General features: G+C 40.9%; 1 protein-coding gene across 1 annotated transcript in view; it reads right to left on the bottom strand.

The window, feature by feature from the left end:
- Nucleotides 1-12,473, bottom strand: part of kif5c.L (kinesin family member 5C L homeolog) — a 39,873-nt gene extending 27,400 nt beyond the window's left edge. The window contains exons 1-3 of the mRNA XM_018235757.2: nt 12,121-12,473; nt 7,911-8,001; nt 4,442-4,515 (exon numbers count right to left, since the gene is read on the bottom strand). Coding sequence (XP_018091246.1) covers nt 4,442-4,515; nt 7,911-8,001; nt 12,121-12,246 — 291 coding nt within the window. The 5' untranslated portion in view covers nt 12,247-12,473. The remainder of the gene's footprint in view (nt 1-4,441; nt 4,516-7,910; nt 8,002-12,120) is intronic.
- Between the last annotated feature and the right edge of the window lie 4,676 nt (nt 12,474-17,149).

Genomic DNA, 17,149 nt, shown 5'->3' with positions numbered 1-17,149 from the left:
AATAATTAGATACAGTATACAGCAATAAGCACAATAGACCTGGAAGTCTAGTTCTGAATCTTTCCTATGGTTTCATTCTTGATGTTACACAATTTACTGTAGACTAGGGGTCAGGGTGGGCCTTGACAACATGGGAGATGTCATGAGACAGGTTCTAAATAAAATTCCAATTCTCTATGATACAATATCTAAAACAGAGCTATAGAAGCTAATTATTCTCTAGATGGTTCCAATACTGAGGAGTCACAGTACATACACAATGAAGATGTGATGAATTGGGGATCACAATCAAACAATTACATTTCTGATCTCAACAAATGTGGTAATATTAATTATCTTTGAGAAGTGGTTGTTCCAACCCCATTTAAGGGTTCAACCTTTTGCGAGGCCCCCCTTGAAAGAACCAGCCTAGGACCCCAAATACATATTCACCCCAAATCTCATCCTAATGGGTCTATCTTGGAAAGCAAATGACCATTTCCCCCAATTCTCAACTTAACAGACCTTCAGGCTAATCCCATTTCCACAGCTTCCAAGCTTCACCAATGGGGCCAGTCCAACAGTTTGGGAACCACTGTAATTTCATAACCACTTGACATTGAATGACCCCTATCCCACAAATAAATGGGCAGTGTAGTTGAGTGTATAGAAGTCTTGTTCAACAACTACAACATATAAGCTCTTTCTATTGCATACATTATCATATTGCAATGTGAATTCTCATTTTACAAACAAGGGAAAGTTGTGCTCACCACTAATTTTTAAAACCATTAGGCGGGGGTGCAATGAGGCTGTGACCACAAAATACATATCGACAAATACAAGAGTCCTCTGCACTCAACCCATTATCAATATATTTAAGACAGAGACATTTTGTGCATACTGCTACTAAAAAATGCCTTACCCTTTAAACAAAACAGGGATTGTTTGTCCATATTTTGCAATATATTTAAGCTGGCCAACTGTTGGCCAACTTTGTAAAATGTATAATGAAGCAATAGAATTCCTAATGAATCAGATAAAATTGAGCATAGGACTGGCCAGATATGGGATGACTTTGACGTAGTTGGCCAGCTTAAATATATTGCAATATATGGACAAACAATCCCTGTTTTGTTTAAAGGGTAAGGCATTTTTTACTAGATGTATGCACAAAATGTCTCAATGTCTTAAATATACTGATAATGGATAATGAAGAGGACTCTTGTATTTGTGTAAATTCTCATTTTACAACAGTGTGTGTAACACTTCCTCCTATTTAAACACCCTGGCATTATACATAATATGCAAACTGCAGGCTTGTGTGTTAGAGGACCATTAAAACTAAAGTGCAATTTACATCATAAAGAGAGCTGCAAGTAACATTCATATGTTAAGCTATCAATAACCTCTGAGAATTCATGGCTGCCATCATGAATACATTTTCCCTTTATGCACATAATACTTGCTAAAATACATTACTCAGAGACACTCTGAGCCTAAAGCGGCTAATAACAGAATACCAGTTTGTATTGTACTCACCTACAAAATAACCTAACTGATACAAGGTACCTGCTTTCATAGTGATGATCACTAATATACAGGTAATAAAATATCCTCTTTTGTAAAATATAAGGATATAAGAAGACATAAAGAAGTCACCCTGATTACTGAAAGGCACAAGGCTGGAAGCCTTTAAACAGGTCATGGAACAAGGTTTCTTGTAATATCCTCATATTTTATAATACAGAGTACATTACAGGGGTCAGTGTGCAGGACAGAGTGCAAAGTACACAAAATAACAGATAACATCACGAAACTGCTATCTATAACCATATATTTTATATTATCTTTGTGGCTCTTGTGGTTTAAATGATTTTATTGGTATAACCAGTATCTTCTGAAAGTGTCTAAATGGAGACTAGACAAACATTTAGCCTACTGGGATGCATACACTTTCAGAAGATAACTGGTTATAACAATAACAATATTCAATAAATCAGCTTTCGGCTGCGGTTGTCTCTTTAGCTCCTTGCTTGCCTCCCATGAGATGTATTTTTCTGCAAAGGAAGAAACATATTATATTCATGGACCATAGAAAGGAGTGAGTGTTAAATTTATTCCAGCAGCCAGAAAATGAAACATCTTGTCAAGCACAGTTAGTAGCCAACAGACAATTCATTATTCATATGCGGTTTTATTACATTAGCGGAGCATTTCCTTCTTCATTCTTATGCCAGTAAAATATTATAAATAGCACAGAAGTTTAACTAAATGAATCTAGAATCTATTACATTCACTAATTGGTTCCCTAGTGGTTGAGTTATTCTCTTAAGCATTTATTTTACCCTGTCACTAGTACAAAAGTTTTCTGTTGAACAGCAATTCTTCTAAAGATATATGTTTTTAAATTATTCTATCCATCCTGATTATTATCTAGGAGAACTGAAAACAAAAAAAAATATAAGTGAAGGAAGGTCAGTCGAGTACAGTGAGTATGCAGCGTTTAACAGTTTGTTACTTGGGGGTGCAAATATATTTTCTACAAATACACTTTCTTCCCTCTTCAACATAATACATATATAGCATGTCATGACAGAAGGCCCAAAGCTAGTACAGTTCACTTTAGGGTAGGTGAGTGGTTTTGGTGTATACATTAATAAATGTTAATCTTGCCAGGTTCTTGATTCAGCATAGAGCTGTAAAGACAGAAATCTATTCAGGTACAACAAGAAGAAAAAGTATTTGAATGGTATAATATTTAAAAGACATTTTTCATAATAACCTAGATCTTGGGTCAAAACGCTATAAATACACCCCTACAAAGGATTACAGATAGAAGAGTGACAAGAAGAAGGATAAGAGCCAGAGATAACAAAGTAGAGATTCCAGAAAGAACCAGAGACAGAGTTGCAGATAAGGTCTAAAGAAAGAAGAATAAGGTACAAATACAGCAGACTAGGGAGAAGGACCAGAAATGTACAAAGTACAAAGTAGCAGAGTAGGGAGAAGTTACTAGACATAGCAAGGTAAGAAGAAGGAGAGCGAAGAACCAGAGGTTCCAGATAGACCAGAGATGGGAAGAGTAGGAAGGAAGGCCTGATGTTACAGAGAATGATTAAAAAAAAAGTACCAGAGAGCAAAGTAGGGAGAAGAACCAGAAATAGCAGCGTAAGAAGAAGGAGGCTGAAGAACCAGAGGTAACAAAATATAGGCTCCCAGATAGTACCAGAGAGAGAAAAGAAGAAACCTGATGTTACAGTGAAGGGAGGAGGTAGTGAGAAAGTAGAATAAGGCCCAAATACAGCAGACATGGGAAAAGAACCAGAGATAGCAAAGAAGAGGGAAGTACCAGAGACAGCAGAGAAGGGAGAAGTACCAGGGATAGCAGAATAAAAAGAAGGAGGAGGCAAACTACAGATTACAGAGTAGAGGTTCCTTATAGCATAAAATAGGAAGAAAAGTCTGATGTTTCAGAGAAGAAAGAAGGCAGAGAGAAAGCAGAATAAGGCCCAGATACAGAGACAGGGGAAAAAGACCAGAGACAGCAAAGTAGAGAGAAGTACCAGAGATAGCAAAGTAGGGAGAGGAACCAGAAATAGCAGAGTAAGAAGAAGGAGGGTGAAGAACCAGAGGTAACAAAACAGAGGCTCCAGATAGGACCAGAGATAGAGAAGAAGAAGCCTGATGTTGCAGAGAATGGAGAAGGTATGTGAGCAGCAGAATAAGGCCCAAATACAGCAGACAAGGGAAAAGGACCAAATATAGCAGCATAAGGGTAAGGCCAGACGAGGAGATTCGGGGAGATTTTGTCGCCTGGCGACTTATCGCCACGTCTTTTGCGCGACTATGTCCCCGAACTGCCTCAGCGTTTTTTCTCCATATGCTACAGCGCAAAATCACCTGCGCTAATGCACATGCGGCGATGCGTTTTCAATAGTCGCCCAAAGTTGCCAGGTGACAAAATCTCCCCGAATCTCCTCGTCTCGCCATACCCTAAGAAGAAGGAGGAGATAACAGAGTAGAGGTTCCAGATAGGGTAAAATACAGAGTAGGAAGAAAGGCAGCACATTAGTGATAAGGACATTATATTGCAGAGCAGGGCAAAGGACCAGAGACAACAGAGTGGGGAAGAGGACCGAAGAGGACCAGAGATAGTTGAGTAAAAGTGATGAAAGAGAGTCTCTAAACAAATTGTTTTTGCAATCATGCATTATTTTTCTGGCAATTTCACCCACCTGCTCTTAAATTAATGAATTATGATTGGTGAGAGCAAATATTCTCCACAAGTCTATTCAGGTATAACTAGGAGCCAGTTGGAGGGTTTGGGTAGATGTGGTGATTGATCTAGTCCAATGGCTTTAGGGTTTTCACTTTTATTGTTGCCCAACACCCCCCTGTAAGAATTAGATAAAGTATTGGTTAAGGAACAAGAAGTTGGCTGGAATGAAGCAATCATTACCTCCATGGTGTGTGTTTTTCCTGAGGAGGTTTGTCCATAGGCAAAGATAGTTCCATTGTAACCGTCCAACACATCTACAACAGAAGAACACAGTTAAATACACATATTATTCAATGGAGGAACATAGTTACCTCTTCATTCCTAGAGGCCATGTGCCAGAAGCATTAGGGCTCCCGTTCTGCTTAGGGTACATAGACTTTTTAATTAGCCTTTCTTAAAGCTTAGACATTACTCTGGAGCAAATCTTCTCCTTGTGGACAGAGGAGTGATTTTCAACCAATGTAAGCAAAATTACAAAAAGCAATTTAGCTTGAAAATAGAGCCTTTAAGACCTTGTTGGAAACCTACTGGTCGCGGTTAAATTTGGTGATATGTTTCCGCATGTTATCGCTGCAAATATTTTTCTGCCAAAATATTCACAGCGACTAAGTTTGCTAAACAGCGCTGCGCTCAGAAGTCATTGTGATAACTTGCGGTAACTACGTTGACAAACCAGCTTACGTTAGCGGTAATTTTATCGAGTTGCGAATTTTCCGAAGACAAATTAAGTTTGCGAATATTTCTGCTATAAAATAGTCTTGTTTTATGGCTTTTATTATGGCATGATTCATGGCCAGATATGTATCTTCAAAATTGCTTAACTTTAGAGATATTATCAACAAGATTTCACCCAATCAAACATGTATGCATCATATAAATCCACATTTCAATACATCCAGTAACAAGACTTACTCCCCTGCCAATAGAATCATTTAAATAAAATTCATAAACAAGTTTTACCAATAAATCTGTGTGCATCATATAAATCTAGTTTAATCTAGGCTGATGAAGCCTTTGGTCCCTCCTAGCCATAATAAATTGTCTTTCATCTGAAAAAGCTGCTGTAGCAGCAGACAAAAGAATAATCCAAAACATCTTTGATTATCCTGTCACTTCTCTCTTCTCCTGTCAGGAATGGCAACAGGAACAGAATGATGGGTAAAACAAGATGTTTTGGGATATTTCCTGTCCCCTTGACACTATATAGATGGCGGTAAAATTTCGCAAATATTCTGGCGTAAATTTTGTCTTTCGTTCATTTCGCTGTTTAGTGAACCAGGCATTAATGTGTATGTAGCGTTATTTTCATCAAATGCGATAACTGGCGAACACATATTCTTGCTCAAGAAAATACGCACATTTATATTTAAAGTGGCAAAAACATATTCAGCAATAAATTTGTCTATATTTTGTGCACATATTTTTAGCGTGCTTTAGTAAACTGACCCCTGTCACAAGGATGGGTATGGTAAGCCAGCTGGCCATTTTTAACCAAACCTTTCATTTTGGCTTTAAGGGAATACAATGTGTGTGCATGTGAATATCTTCTGTACCTTCTGACAAATCCATTTAGGATTTCACCTAACACGTGTAACCAATCTGGCTGTGGAACTAATTTTCCCAGGTATTTGGGAGAGCATGAATGGTGGGGCTTATAACACAGCTGCCTAATATTCCTGATTGGCACCTCTTCTGGAGCTTTACCGCATATCCCCATAAGGAATAAAGTGAAATAGTAATTAGTAACTCGTATTAACTAATAAGATGTTTGCTTTAAAACAGGTGACCAGTACATTTTTTGGGGGGGGGGGGCAAGGTGTCAGTCCATTTATGACAAGACCAATGTAAAGCTCTGAATAGAAAAGGGCACATGGATTGGAAAGGATCTGCAACACAGACTAAAGTTCAACCCCCCCACAGCTATAATGACAAAACACTGCCGCTCAGATATTGATCATTACAAATCCGAGGCTGAATCACTTATTTATTCAGAAGGCAAATGACTAAAAGGCTTTAATGATCTGAGCCACCAGCTCTTGAGCAGCACTGCCCAGTAACCATGGCTTCCATGCACAAGAAGCCTCATTGTAATGAGGGTTCAGAGGAGTGGAAAATGCTCAGCATTTATACAACAAACTATCATTTGAACACTGCCTGTAGAATTCTGACGTCTGATTGGCTATAAAAATGCATATAACAAAATGAATTTGCATTGTAGCTGTCAGCTTCATAGTTATGATTCTTTATTCTCTGTACCCTACTACATAGCATCATACAGAGTACTGCAGGGAATCCTTGCTACAGCAAAGCTTACGGCAGAAATACACACTAGGGTCAGGTCTAACAGGACCTTTAAATCCAGAGCAGGGTGCCAAGCACAAAAGCAGTGCCAGACACAATTGCCTACTGCATGGGCCTTATTAAGGCATTATTTAGCCAGACTATATAACAAGCTCTGCATAATGACTACCTGACTCCCTGCTTCCTATCACACCATTACATCAGGAGTATTTAATTACACAGGGGGAAATAAGAGGCAGAGGCAGGTCTTCCTGCAGTATCTCTGCAGAGCCCCCAAACCCATCAGGACGGAGCAATTGCAAGAAGTATCCATAAGCTTTATCTTTTCAAGGTTAAAGGACAAGTAAAACCATTCTTGCAATCTTTATAGTATTTTACTAAGCCCTCCTTGCTTTCCTTTCACATACAGTGCCACCGAATAAGTATGTCGCTGACATGCACCATGTTTTCCCAGTACAATAATCAATATGTCTTCCAAAATGTATACACGCATGTGTGAAAATATGCCCATCCACCTTGCATCTGCATGCGAGCCAGGGAAGGAGCCACAGATTAAAAAGGATCACAGCCACAAACTAATCGGGTGTTTATGTTGATATGTTCATGGCATGTCATTGTGGTATTGTGGTTTGTGCAGAATACAAGGCAGCCATATTCAGTGAGCGCTCTTGTAGGAACAACAGTGAAGCTTGTACATTAATAAGTAAAGTAATTTACAGGCATGCACCGATTGTTGAGACTGTGAACTGCTCATGCTACAGGTATTGGTCTTGTATTGAGAATTTTTTATTTTTATTTTACTCCGTCTTTTTTTTAAAAGAGGGTTTGAAACTGATAGAAGGCTGTAAACGTATGTGAATTAAAAACACAATGAAAGTTTAAAGGTAAGACTTTCACTGGAGCTAAACTTGCATCTACACTTTCCTTGTCGTTTAAACTATAGGAAAATAGTGTTTCTAGCACAAACAGTGTTTCACAAACATAAGTTTTTGCATTTCTGTGTATTTTGTTTGTGCCTGCACTAGGGCGGAGGCAATTGTTCTGGGTGCAGGCAGAATGAAGCTGCCAGCGTATGGACTCATTATCAGGTAGCTTTTTTACACAGGCCAAGATCAGCTAGTGCCCTTAAACTTTACATATGTCATGATAATCCAGAAAGAACTCTGTCTACCAGGTACTCGCAACAGTATCTAACAGACAAGCCTGCAGGTCCTGAGTGTGCGTCAACCCTTAATAACGTTGGAGCATGCTGGGAATTGTAGTCCAGGGTCTGTTGGGCAACCCTTGGATGATCAATGCTGTTATGGAAGGTTGGTACAGAGGACATATGGGTACAGGCATGGCTCACCTTTGACAATCTGCTTGGCACAGGCACTATACACGTGATCCTGGGTAGTGTTGGAAGTGAACACCTTATCGAACACATAGGGCTTGGATTGCTGGAAGAAACACAGAACACATTTATCAGATGCAGAACAAAAAGCAAAGCTGTTTCAGCCCAGAGTAATGCCAGAGCAACACAATGTGAGGATTCTGGGGCATATCATGCAAACAACGGGGCTCATTGCACTGGAAGGAACAAAGAAAAGCTGCCTGCAGATGCATTATACAGGCTTGTCTGGTATATCAGGTATGTCCCTCTATCAGCTTCATTCAGCCCATAGTGCCCAAACCTGTCTGTCTGTCTATGACTGTAGTACTGCTGACAAGCTAAACCCTACGGTACAGGTTTCCACTGTTTGATTTAATTTGATTAGCAAATGTTTTATTTCACAGCCCAGCTGTATAGTGTTCCACACTCCCAAAGCTTGGAATACAAACTCTTTGGGGTCTTTTTCGATTTCAGAAAAATGCTGTACCATGTATCAGCAAAATCCTATTTATTTTGCATTAATCCCTATTTCTCATAAAATTTGCCAAACAACTGTTTTGTTTCAAGAGAGGAAAAAATATAACACATTTCTAGCAGAACACTATTTTATAGACCATTCCAGCAAGCTGGCAACTTCTTTATCTCATTAACGCTTGTGGTTTAGAATCTTGTCTCTATAATTGGCATGATATTTCCCTCCACTGCCCAGTGCCGGCTCCGGTGAGCAGAGCAATTATACCAACTACTGAGAAGAAATAAATAACACGGTGCCTTGTGCATGTACCATACCCCCCTTATAATTTTCAAATGACCAACCAATTTTACCAGTACCTCTGATCCCCCCAAATCCTGCCAGAGGTTACAGTATATACAATATGGGTCATATACAAATAGCCTGGGTGCAAGTGCAACAGCACCCTTAATGCTTATGAGGTCAATCTTACCTGAACCCCCCTTAAGAGAGTTCTGTGCTAATACAAACATAGCTCCAATTAAGATCATTTGCAAAACAAGCTGCTGAGCTGAACCCAACACTAAATGGGTCTTGAGAGAGAAGCAATAACCATAGAATGGCAGAGTGCTGCATCTGGGAAAAACCCTGCGCAGCAATTTGCTCATCTGCCTTTCATTATTAAATATTTGTCACAAACTTCTGAGAGCAGCTAAAAGTTTGTTAGCAAATTACCCCGCAAAGCATTCGCAAGAGCAAGGATTTTGACTCCTACCCCTAAACTGCCCTTTGAACCATCAAAGTCTGGGCCATTATACCAACATGGTAAAAAAATGGTAATCACCCTCCCTGCCCCAGTCTGCGGGTGTAATGGGTCACTGACCAAGAATGGCATAAGACCCCATTTCCATAAGCTCATAGACAGTCATGGTGGGTAAACTGTGTAACATCCAACCCAACCCTAATTTCTTAAATAATAGACAAAGGTTAATGTGCCAATTGGCCAGTAATGAAAAAAATGCTAACTTCTCCCCTAGACTGGCTTGCCTCTTTCTATAACAAACACACTGGCCTGGTGTAGAATAGGTACACTAACCTGGGGCAGAAGTTAGCATTTTTGTGAGCACAAATTTAGGAAAAGTTACCAAAGCAGTTTATCTCCAATATAATATCCACAATAGCGCAAGCTATAACACTATATTTATTCTGCAGAATGCTTTGCCATATTTAAGTAAACAGCTCTAGAAGCTCTCAGTTAGTTTAGGATAGCAGCTGCCATATTAGCTTGCTGTGACATCACTTCCTGCCTAAGGCTCTACCTGCTCATTCATAGCTCTGGTCTCAGATTACAGCAGGGATGGGAGGGGGAGAGGAGCAAACTGAGCATGCTCACGCCCTAGCCCTGGAGGTTAAGCTGAAAACAGAAAGTCTGATACAGAAGCCCATGTGTACACACAATAGAAGGAAAGAAATGTGTTTTTTGGGCTTTTTTGAAAGAAGTCTCAGAGCAACATTACTTTGAGGGTTTACTGTTGTATTTATATAGACCTTTCTAAGAAAGCTTACTTAATTTTAGCCTTTCATTCTCCTTTAAACTGCCCCACATGTACCTAGATATTCAGCCCTGTTGACCAATCAGTTCACAGTCAATCTCTTACCAATGTGGGCAAAAGTTCATTGGCTGTTGGCAAATGACACAAGCGTAGCTGCCATCTTGTTTCCCATGTGATAGAATGTTTAGCAGCCCACAGACCAAAAGATAAGGTAAATGCAATCTGTTCAACCATTATCTATCACACAATAAGGTCATATGTCCCACTGACTGGGCTGGTTCTCATTAAAGGAACAGTAACACCAAAAATAAAAGTAATGAAAATATCATATACTGTTGCTCTGCACTGGTAAACTGACCTGTTAGCTTCAGAAACACTACTATAGTTCATATAAACAAGCTGCTGTGTAGCAATGGTGGAAATTGAAAAAAGACTATATGGCACAGGTTAAATAGTGGATAACAGATAACACCATTATGTTCTACAGAGCTTATCTGCTATTTGCTGTATAACCTGAGCCTTTTCTCCTTGGGATGGCTGCCCCCATGGCCACATAGCAGCTTATTTATATAAACAATAGTAGTGTTTCTGAAGCAAACACAGTAGTTTTACTAGTGCAGGACAACACTGCAATATATTTTTATTATAACACTTTCATTTTTTGTTACTGTTCCTTAAAATAATGACCCTGAATTAAACCCTTCCATTTAAGTGAAAATCAAGGGCAAGTCAAGGATTCAGGCTCCAGAAGCCCATTATTGAGGGGTATGTAGTATGGCAGTTTTATTTTCTATCTAGAAATAGATCTTTGCTGAACCTGCTTCGCATAACACAGCTCTGTGTTTTAAGAGGATCTGCAGCTACTGCTTCATTGTCTTCTCACATGAATTGGTAAGGCCCTTATTTACATTCATCCACCTGAGCCAGCTCTTGTCCTAGAAGAAACCCCCCTTGTCTCCTGGGGAAAAGGATGGGGATGGGGGTGGGATGTCAATCAGCTGCTTCTCTGCAGAAGGGAGGCTGCGCATGCACCAAGGGTGATGTCATGGGATCAATGGTGGGGAGGCTGCAGCAGCCCAGAATCTGCCACAATCTCTCCCCGGCTGCCAGAGAACCAGCACAAGGGCTGCTGATCTGCAGTGGGGGAGGGGAGATAGATGGTAGCCAAGGCTGGTGAATGACTTGCGTCTGACTAGCAGGATTCAATTTCAATGTAACCAGTCATAATCCACCAGTCAGTGACTCCCCATAGCTTCCATCTGTGCCCGGCCAGTGACAGTTTGCACAATGGAGGATGCACAGCAGGAGGGCAAAGCATTAGTGCAGGGACATCGGTCCTGTCCAGCTGGCACAGAACTACTTCTCCAGAAATTCTGCATCACAGAATTGCATATCGGTACACTAGGGATTGACGTGATGCCATTGTAGGTGTGCGTGTGTATGCTAAGTGCAGGGAAGGGGAACACTGGCATCTAGAGGGTTAACTGCACAGTGTTAGAAATACAATGAATTAATACAGTTCTTATTGTGTTTGGGCTGCAGCAGCTGGACCCTTGCAACTCACTCTTGCCCTGTAGGAGTCACCAGAATGACATCACAGGGCCATTGAGATCCACCACGTGGGGTGCAGATGTGTCCTGCCTCTGGGGCACAGGCCACCATCAATAATCTTCTTGTGTCTGGCTCATTAAACACAGCTCAGGGAGGCAGGGATGGAGCCCAACCTTGGGCAGGTTATGCCCGATGCACAGGAATCCCATAGCTACAGCTGATGGCCAGGGATCTAATCAGTGAAACCTCTGATGCACAGGGGATTCCTCTTGCTAGTGATGCACAGGAATGACACCCTAACTAGTCACATAAGAAGCACAGGGCACCTCCATGCTGAGGGACAGCTCATGACAACTGATGCACACTGATAAGCCATTGCAAGTGGACTTGGCTTGGACTGCCACTAACTATATGATACACAGGAATCGCACACAAATAATCGCACAGATCCTGCCTGATGCAAAGGCTGTGGCTGAGAACAAGGAACCAGCCCGCTCTATTAGGCTCCCCTCTTCTCACAGACTTAGGGATAGCCCTGATACACATAACTGACAGAGAGGGACCGCCCACATGGCTGATAGATGGAGAAGCCCCGGCAACCAGCCCCACTCGCACCCGAGAGCCCACTTACCCCGATCACGATGGTATCGTCTCCCTTAAACACCGGGATGAATTTATCTCCCCTCTGGATCTCCGCTTTGTTGAGTGGCCGAAAGCGGCACATGACTTTAATGCTGCACTCGGCTGGATCTGCCATAGCGACTCCTTCCAGGGGCTCCGATAAGAACCAGCTCCGATCCCCCCACCCCCAGTCTAACGGGAAATCATCAATCCAGAGCCTGGGCACAATCAGCAGCTCATCTCCCTGCCCCGGGCAGCATCACACTCAGTCCCTGGTACCATCCGATCAGCATGAATCAGAGCTCAGCCATCCTGCATCAGCACCAGCCCTACCAGCTTTGTACTGCATCAGCCTCCCGGCGCATGCGCGCTTCCACTACAGGATGAGGTTGCAAGGCTTCATGGGAATTGTGGTCTTTAGGCTCAGAGAAAGCATTTGCTGGGGTAAGGCGATTGGGGAGAGAGGGCGGAGATGTCTTCTATAGAGCTGCTGCAGCCTTGGGATCTATATAACATTCCTCTTGATATGAGGCAGATATATGTCTGTTGTACAGGGAATGTTCTTCCCCTTGCAGCTCCAGGTCTGCCTCTACTGCATCTATTTATTACTATTATTTATACACATGCTCATACCTTGTGCTACATGCATGTCCTGTGTATTGCTGCATGTGTGACACCCTACAGCTGCTTATTTATATTTATATATATATATATATATATATATATATATATATATATATATATGAGTGCTAACAGGATCAGGGCCCAATCCCACGTGTATTCCTACCAGTATGCTGTTTAGGCATCATTATGCTTTTGTTTATGTAGCAACAACATATACCACAGGGGCTTTACAGAGATTATAAATCATTCCCATCAGCTCCTGCCTCAGTGGAATTTACAATCCACTTGGGTCATGTAAAATCCAAAACCACAATTAAAGGGGTTGTTCACCTCCAAGTCAAATTTTAGTATAATGCTTTTTATTCAGCAGCTTTCCAGTTTTAAGCGTTCTGGTTGCTAGGGTCCACATTAACCAAGCAACCATGCATTGATTTGAATAAAAGACTGGAATATGAATAGGAGAGGGCCTGACTAGAGAGATGAGTGGTAAAAATAATAAATCTGTAGCCTTACAGAGAATTTGTCTTAAGATGGGGTCAGTGACCCCCATTTGAAAGCTAGAATGAGTCAGAAGAACAGGGCAAATAATTATACTATTATAAATAATGAAGACCGATTGAAAAGTTGCTTAAAATTGGCCATTCTATATCGTACTAAAAGTTAACTTAAAGGTGAGCCACCAATGTATTCCTACAATAACAATGACCTCCACTCAAGGGCTCAACATAAATAAGCCCCAGCAATGATTGCTCTCTACAGTAGCAGACATACAAAATTAAGTGGGCATTGAACAGTGTGCAAGCACAATTAGCTGGGGTAGCCCCAGTTTATAGACTATGAGCAGACTAACAGGGTTCTTCCTGCAAAACTACTTCATTCATGGGTCTAGACACAGGTTATGAGAAACCTTACAGAGATTGCATAGTTTAAAGGTGCCTCTGGATATGAGCTATGAGAAAGCTGAGTGTGCTGTTCCTGCTGAATGACAACCTATTAACATATGAGTACTATATGGATTTCAGGTGGATAATGGCATGGCCAGGCATAAAGTTTAATTGGCTACTTATTTACCTCCCAGGGTCACTGGCTAATAACCCAAGCCCCCTGGTTGGGCTGGCCCTACTAAGTAAAATTGGGCCCTATGATTTCTGCCGGTGGCCCGGCTGTTACCAGATCACTTGCTGAGCTACACCGATTGCAAAGTGAATGCAATACAATCACACAGCCCTGCTAGAGCACAGGCACAGACACAGCCTGTTGGCTTATTATGGCAGTATTCCTTTAAATAGACAGCATTTCAGAGGCACAGAAATATTATGGACAGAGGAGGGTAATTATGCCATTGTTAGAGGTAAGGTCATGTTATGTATATGACTGATCTAGTGCAAAATTGACTCCAATATAAACAAATGAGATTATAGGCTGTGGACAAGAAAATGACAAATGCAGAAATGCTGCTCCATTTCCAACCCCCCCCCCTCATATTAATATTGTTCCCAGTGAGGCATAGTACTGGGAAATATCTTGACAAAGCTGCAGTTGGTGGCCAAACAGTCGTTAAGGTTGGTGCGGCGTTCTGGGAGAAGGGGCCCTTCAAGGATTTGCGTTGACAAGGCATTGAATTATGGACGCAGGACTTACTCACTCACCTTAAACCGGCTCAGTGGTGAAACTTCAGGAACACGGTCTGTATATTCACTTGTGTTATTTTGGATCGGACAGGACAGTGACATTTCAGGATTCCATGAGTCTTGCTATGTATATTACGGCTGCAAGAAAATCCTTTGTGCAGTATTGCGATTGCTAAATCGCTAAGGATGTTGTTAGACTTTTAGATATGGATTCCTAATACCATCTGTCATTAATATACAGATCTCACTGCCGATCTATATTATACAAACTTTATATCCTGTCCCTGACTAACACCTTGGGGCGTTGTCTTCTGGAGGAGACCCAGCACTTGTGTTATTGGGGTAATCTCAAATACATACAACGTTTTGGACAGTGCCCATGTTCTATGCTTCGTTGCACATTACACCATCTATTGTTTTAACACATTGCTTAATCAGCTGCGTGGCAACTCATTGATGGACACAACTAGTGGCATAGATGTATGCTTAATGATTTGACCGTTCATATTTCCCATAGTTGGGTGTCTCACAGCTGTCATTATATATACTATTTGTTCCTCCTATCCGATTTATTTAAATTGGGTTGTGTGTTCAAATGATCTAAGGAGAGGGATCCCTCCTCCCATGTGTTGCTCCTTTGTTTTTAAATTTGTTTTTAACTATTTGGGGCATGGCTGTGAATAAATATTGCCTTTTTAAAAAATTGTTTGGATTATTGCAGAAATTTTCTTACTCAGTGATAAAGTCCCGGAGGTTAAGTCCCCTTTTCAGGCCCAGATATTTTGAACTTAGTTATTTGTGGACACTCCTTGGGTCTTTATCATTGATTATTAATTATTATCTGCCGTCTGGCTTGTTCACTTTCAAAGTTAAATAGTACTGGGAAATACCGATTCCAGTTATCTGTCTGTAGCGGCAATGGGGAATCCAAGAGAGCTTTCTGAACCAGTTTGGATTCAGATGCCCCAGTTATGGGTCAGTTAAAAGTTAGGGCATTTGCCCATGGTAACACTTAGGCTAGGGGAGGGGGGTCTATGTAGGGTAGGGTTTTTTAACTTTTGGGTTTGCTTCTCCTTTAAGGGGGGGTCACATGGGACATAACTGTTCAGTGAGTTTACAATTGATCCTCACCATTCAGCTCAGATTAATAATCAGTGACTTGTACCTGCACTTTAGGAGAGAAATGCTTTCTGGCAGGCTGCTGTTTTTCCTTCTCAATGTAACTGAATGTGTCTCAGTGGGACATGGGTTTTTACTATTGAGTGTTGTTCTTAGATCTACCAGACAGCTGTTATCTTTTATTAGGGAGCTGCTATCTGGTTACCTTCCCATTGTTCTTTTGTTTGGCTGCTGGGGGGGGTGATATCACTCCAACTTGCAGTAAAGAGTGACTGAAGTTTATCAGAGCACAAGTCACATGACTTGGGGCAGCTGGGAAATTGACAATATGTCTAGCCCCATGTCAGATTTCAAAATTGAATATAAAAAAAAAAATCAGTTTGCTCTTTTGAGAAATGGATTTCAGTGCAGAATTCTGCTGGAGCAGCACTATTAACTGATTCATTTTGAAAAAATGTTATTGCCATGACAGTATTCCTTTAAGCTGCAAAAACAGAAAAAACCGATCCGAGAAATTACTACAATATTTGGAGTGGCAACATCTACGGTTTGGTACATCCTGAGAAAGAAAGCACTGGTGAACTCAGCAATGCAAAAAGATCTGGGTGTCCATGGAAGACAACAGTGGTGGATGATCGCAGAATAATTTCCATGGTGAAGAGAAACCCCTTCACAACAACCAAACAAGCGAACAACACTCTCCAGGAGGTAGGCGTATCGATATCCAAGTCTACCATAAAGAGAAGACTGCATGAAAGTAAATACAGAGGGTGCACTGCAATGTGCAAGCCACTCATAAGGAAGGCTAGATTGGATTTTGCTTAAAAAAAACAAAACAAAAAAAAAACCACACATCTAAAAAAGCCAGCACAGTTCTGGAAAAACATTCTTTGGACAGATGAAATAAAGATCAACCTCTACCAGAACAATGGCAAGAAAAAAGTATGGAGAAGGTGTGGAACAGCTCATGATCCAAAGCATACCACATCATGTATAAAACATGGCGGAGGCTATGTGATGGCTTGAGCGTGCATGGCTGCCAGTGGCACTGGGACACTAGTGTTTATCCATGATGTGACACAGGACAGAAGCAGCCTAATTAATTCAGAGGTGTTCAGAGACATACTGTCTGCTCAAATACAGCTAAATGCAGTCAAATTGATTGGGAGGCGTTTCATAATACAGATGGACAATACAACCAACGCAATCCAGGAGTTTATTAAAGCAAAGAAGTGGAATATTCTTGAATGGCCAAGTCAGTCACCTGATCTGAACCCAATTGAGTTGCATTTCACTTGTTGAAGACTACACTTCGAACAGAAAGGCCCACAAACAAACAGCAACTGAAAGGACTTCAGGCTGTCATTGCCAGCAAAGGGTTTTCAACCAAGTATTAGAAATGAACATTTTATTTTCAGTTTTTAATTTTAATTTGTCCAATTAATTTTGAGCCCCTGAAATGATGTGATTGTGTTAAAAAAGGCTTTAGTTCCTCACATTTTTATGCAATCTTTTTGTTCAACCCACTGAATTAAAGCTGAAAGTCTGCAGTTCAACTGCATCTGAGTCGTTTCATTTAAAATTCATTGTGGTAAAATACAGAACCAAAAGTAGAAAAAAGTTGTCTGTCCAAATATGTATGGACCTAACTGTATGTGTGACATA

Source organism: Xenopus laevis, chromosome 9_10L, assembly GCF_017654675.1.
Source record: "Xenopus laevis strain J_2021 chromosome 9_10L, Xenopus_laevis_v10.1, whole genome shotgun sequence".
In the NCBI taxonomy this organism is placed as follows: Eukaryota; Metazoa; Chordata; class Amphibia; order Anura; family Pipidae; genus Xenopus; species Xenopus laevis.
The sequence above is the reverse complement of the archived record's forward strand: the minus strand, read 5'-3'. Positions and strand labels throughout refer to the sequence as shown.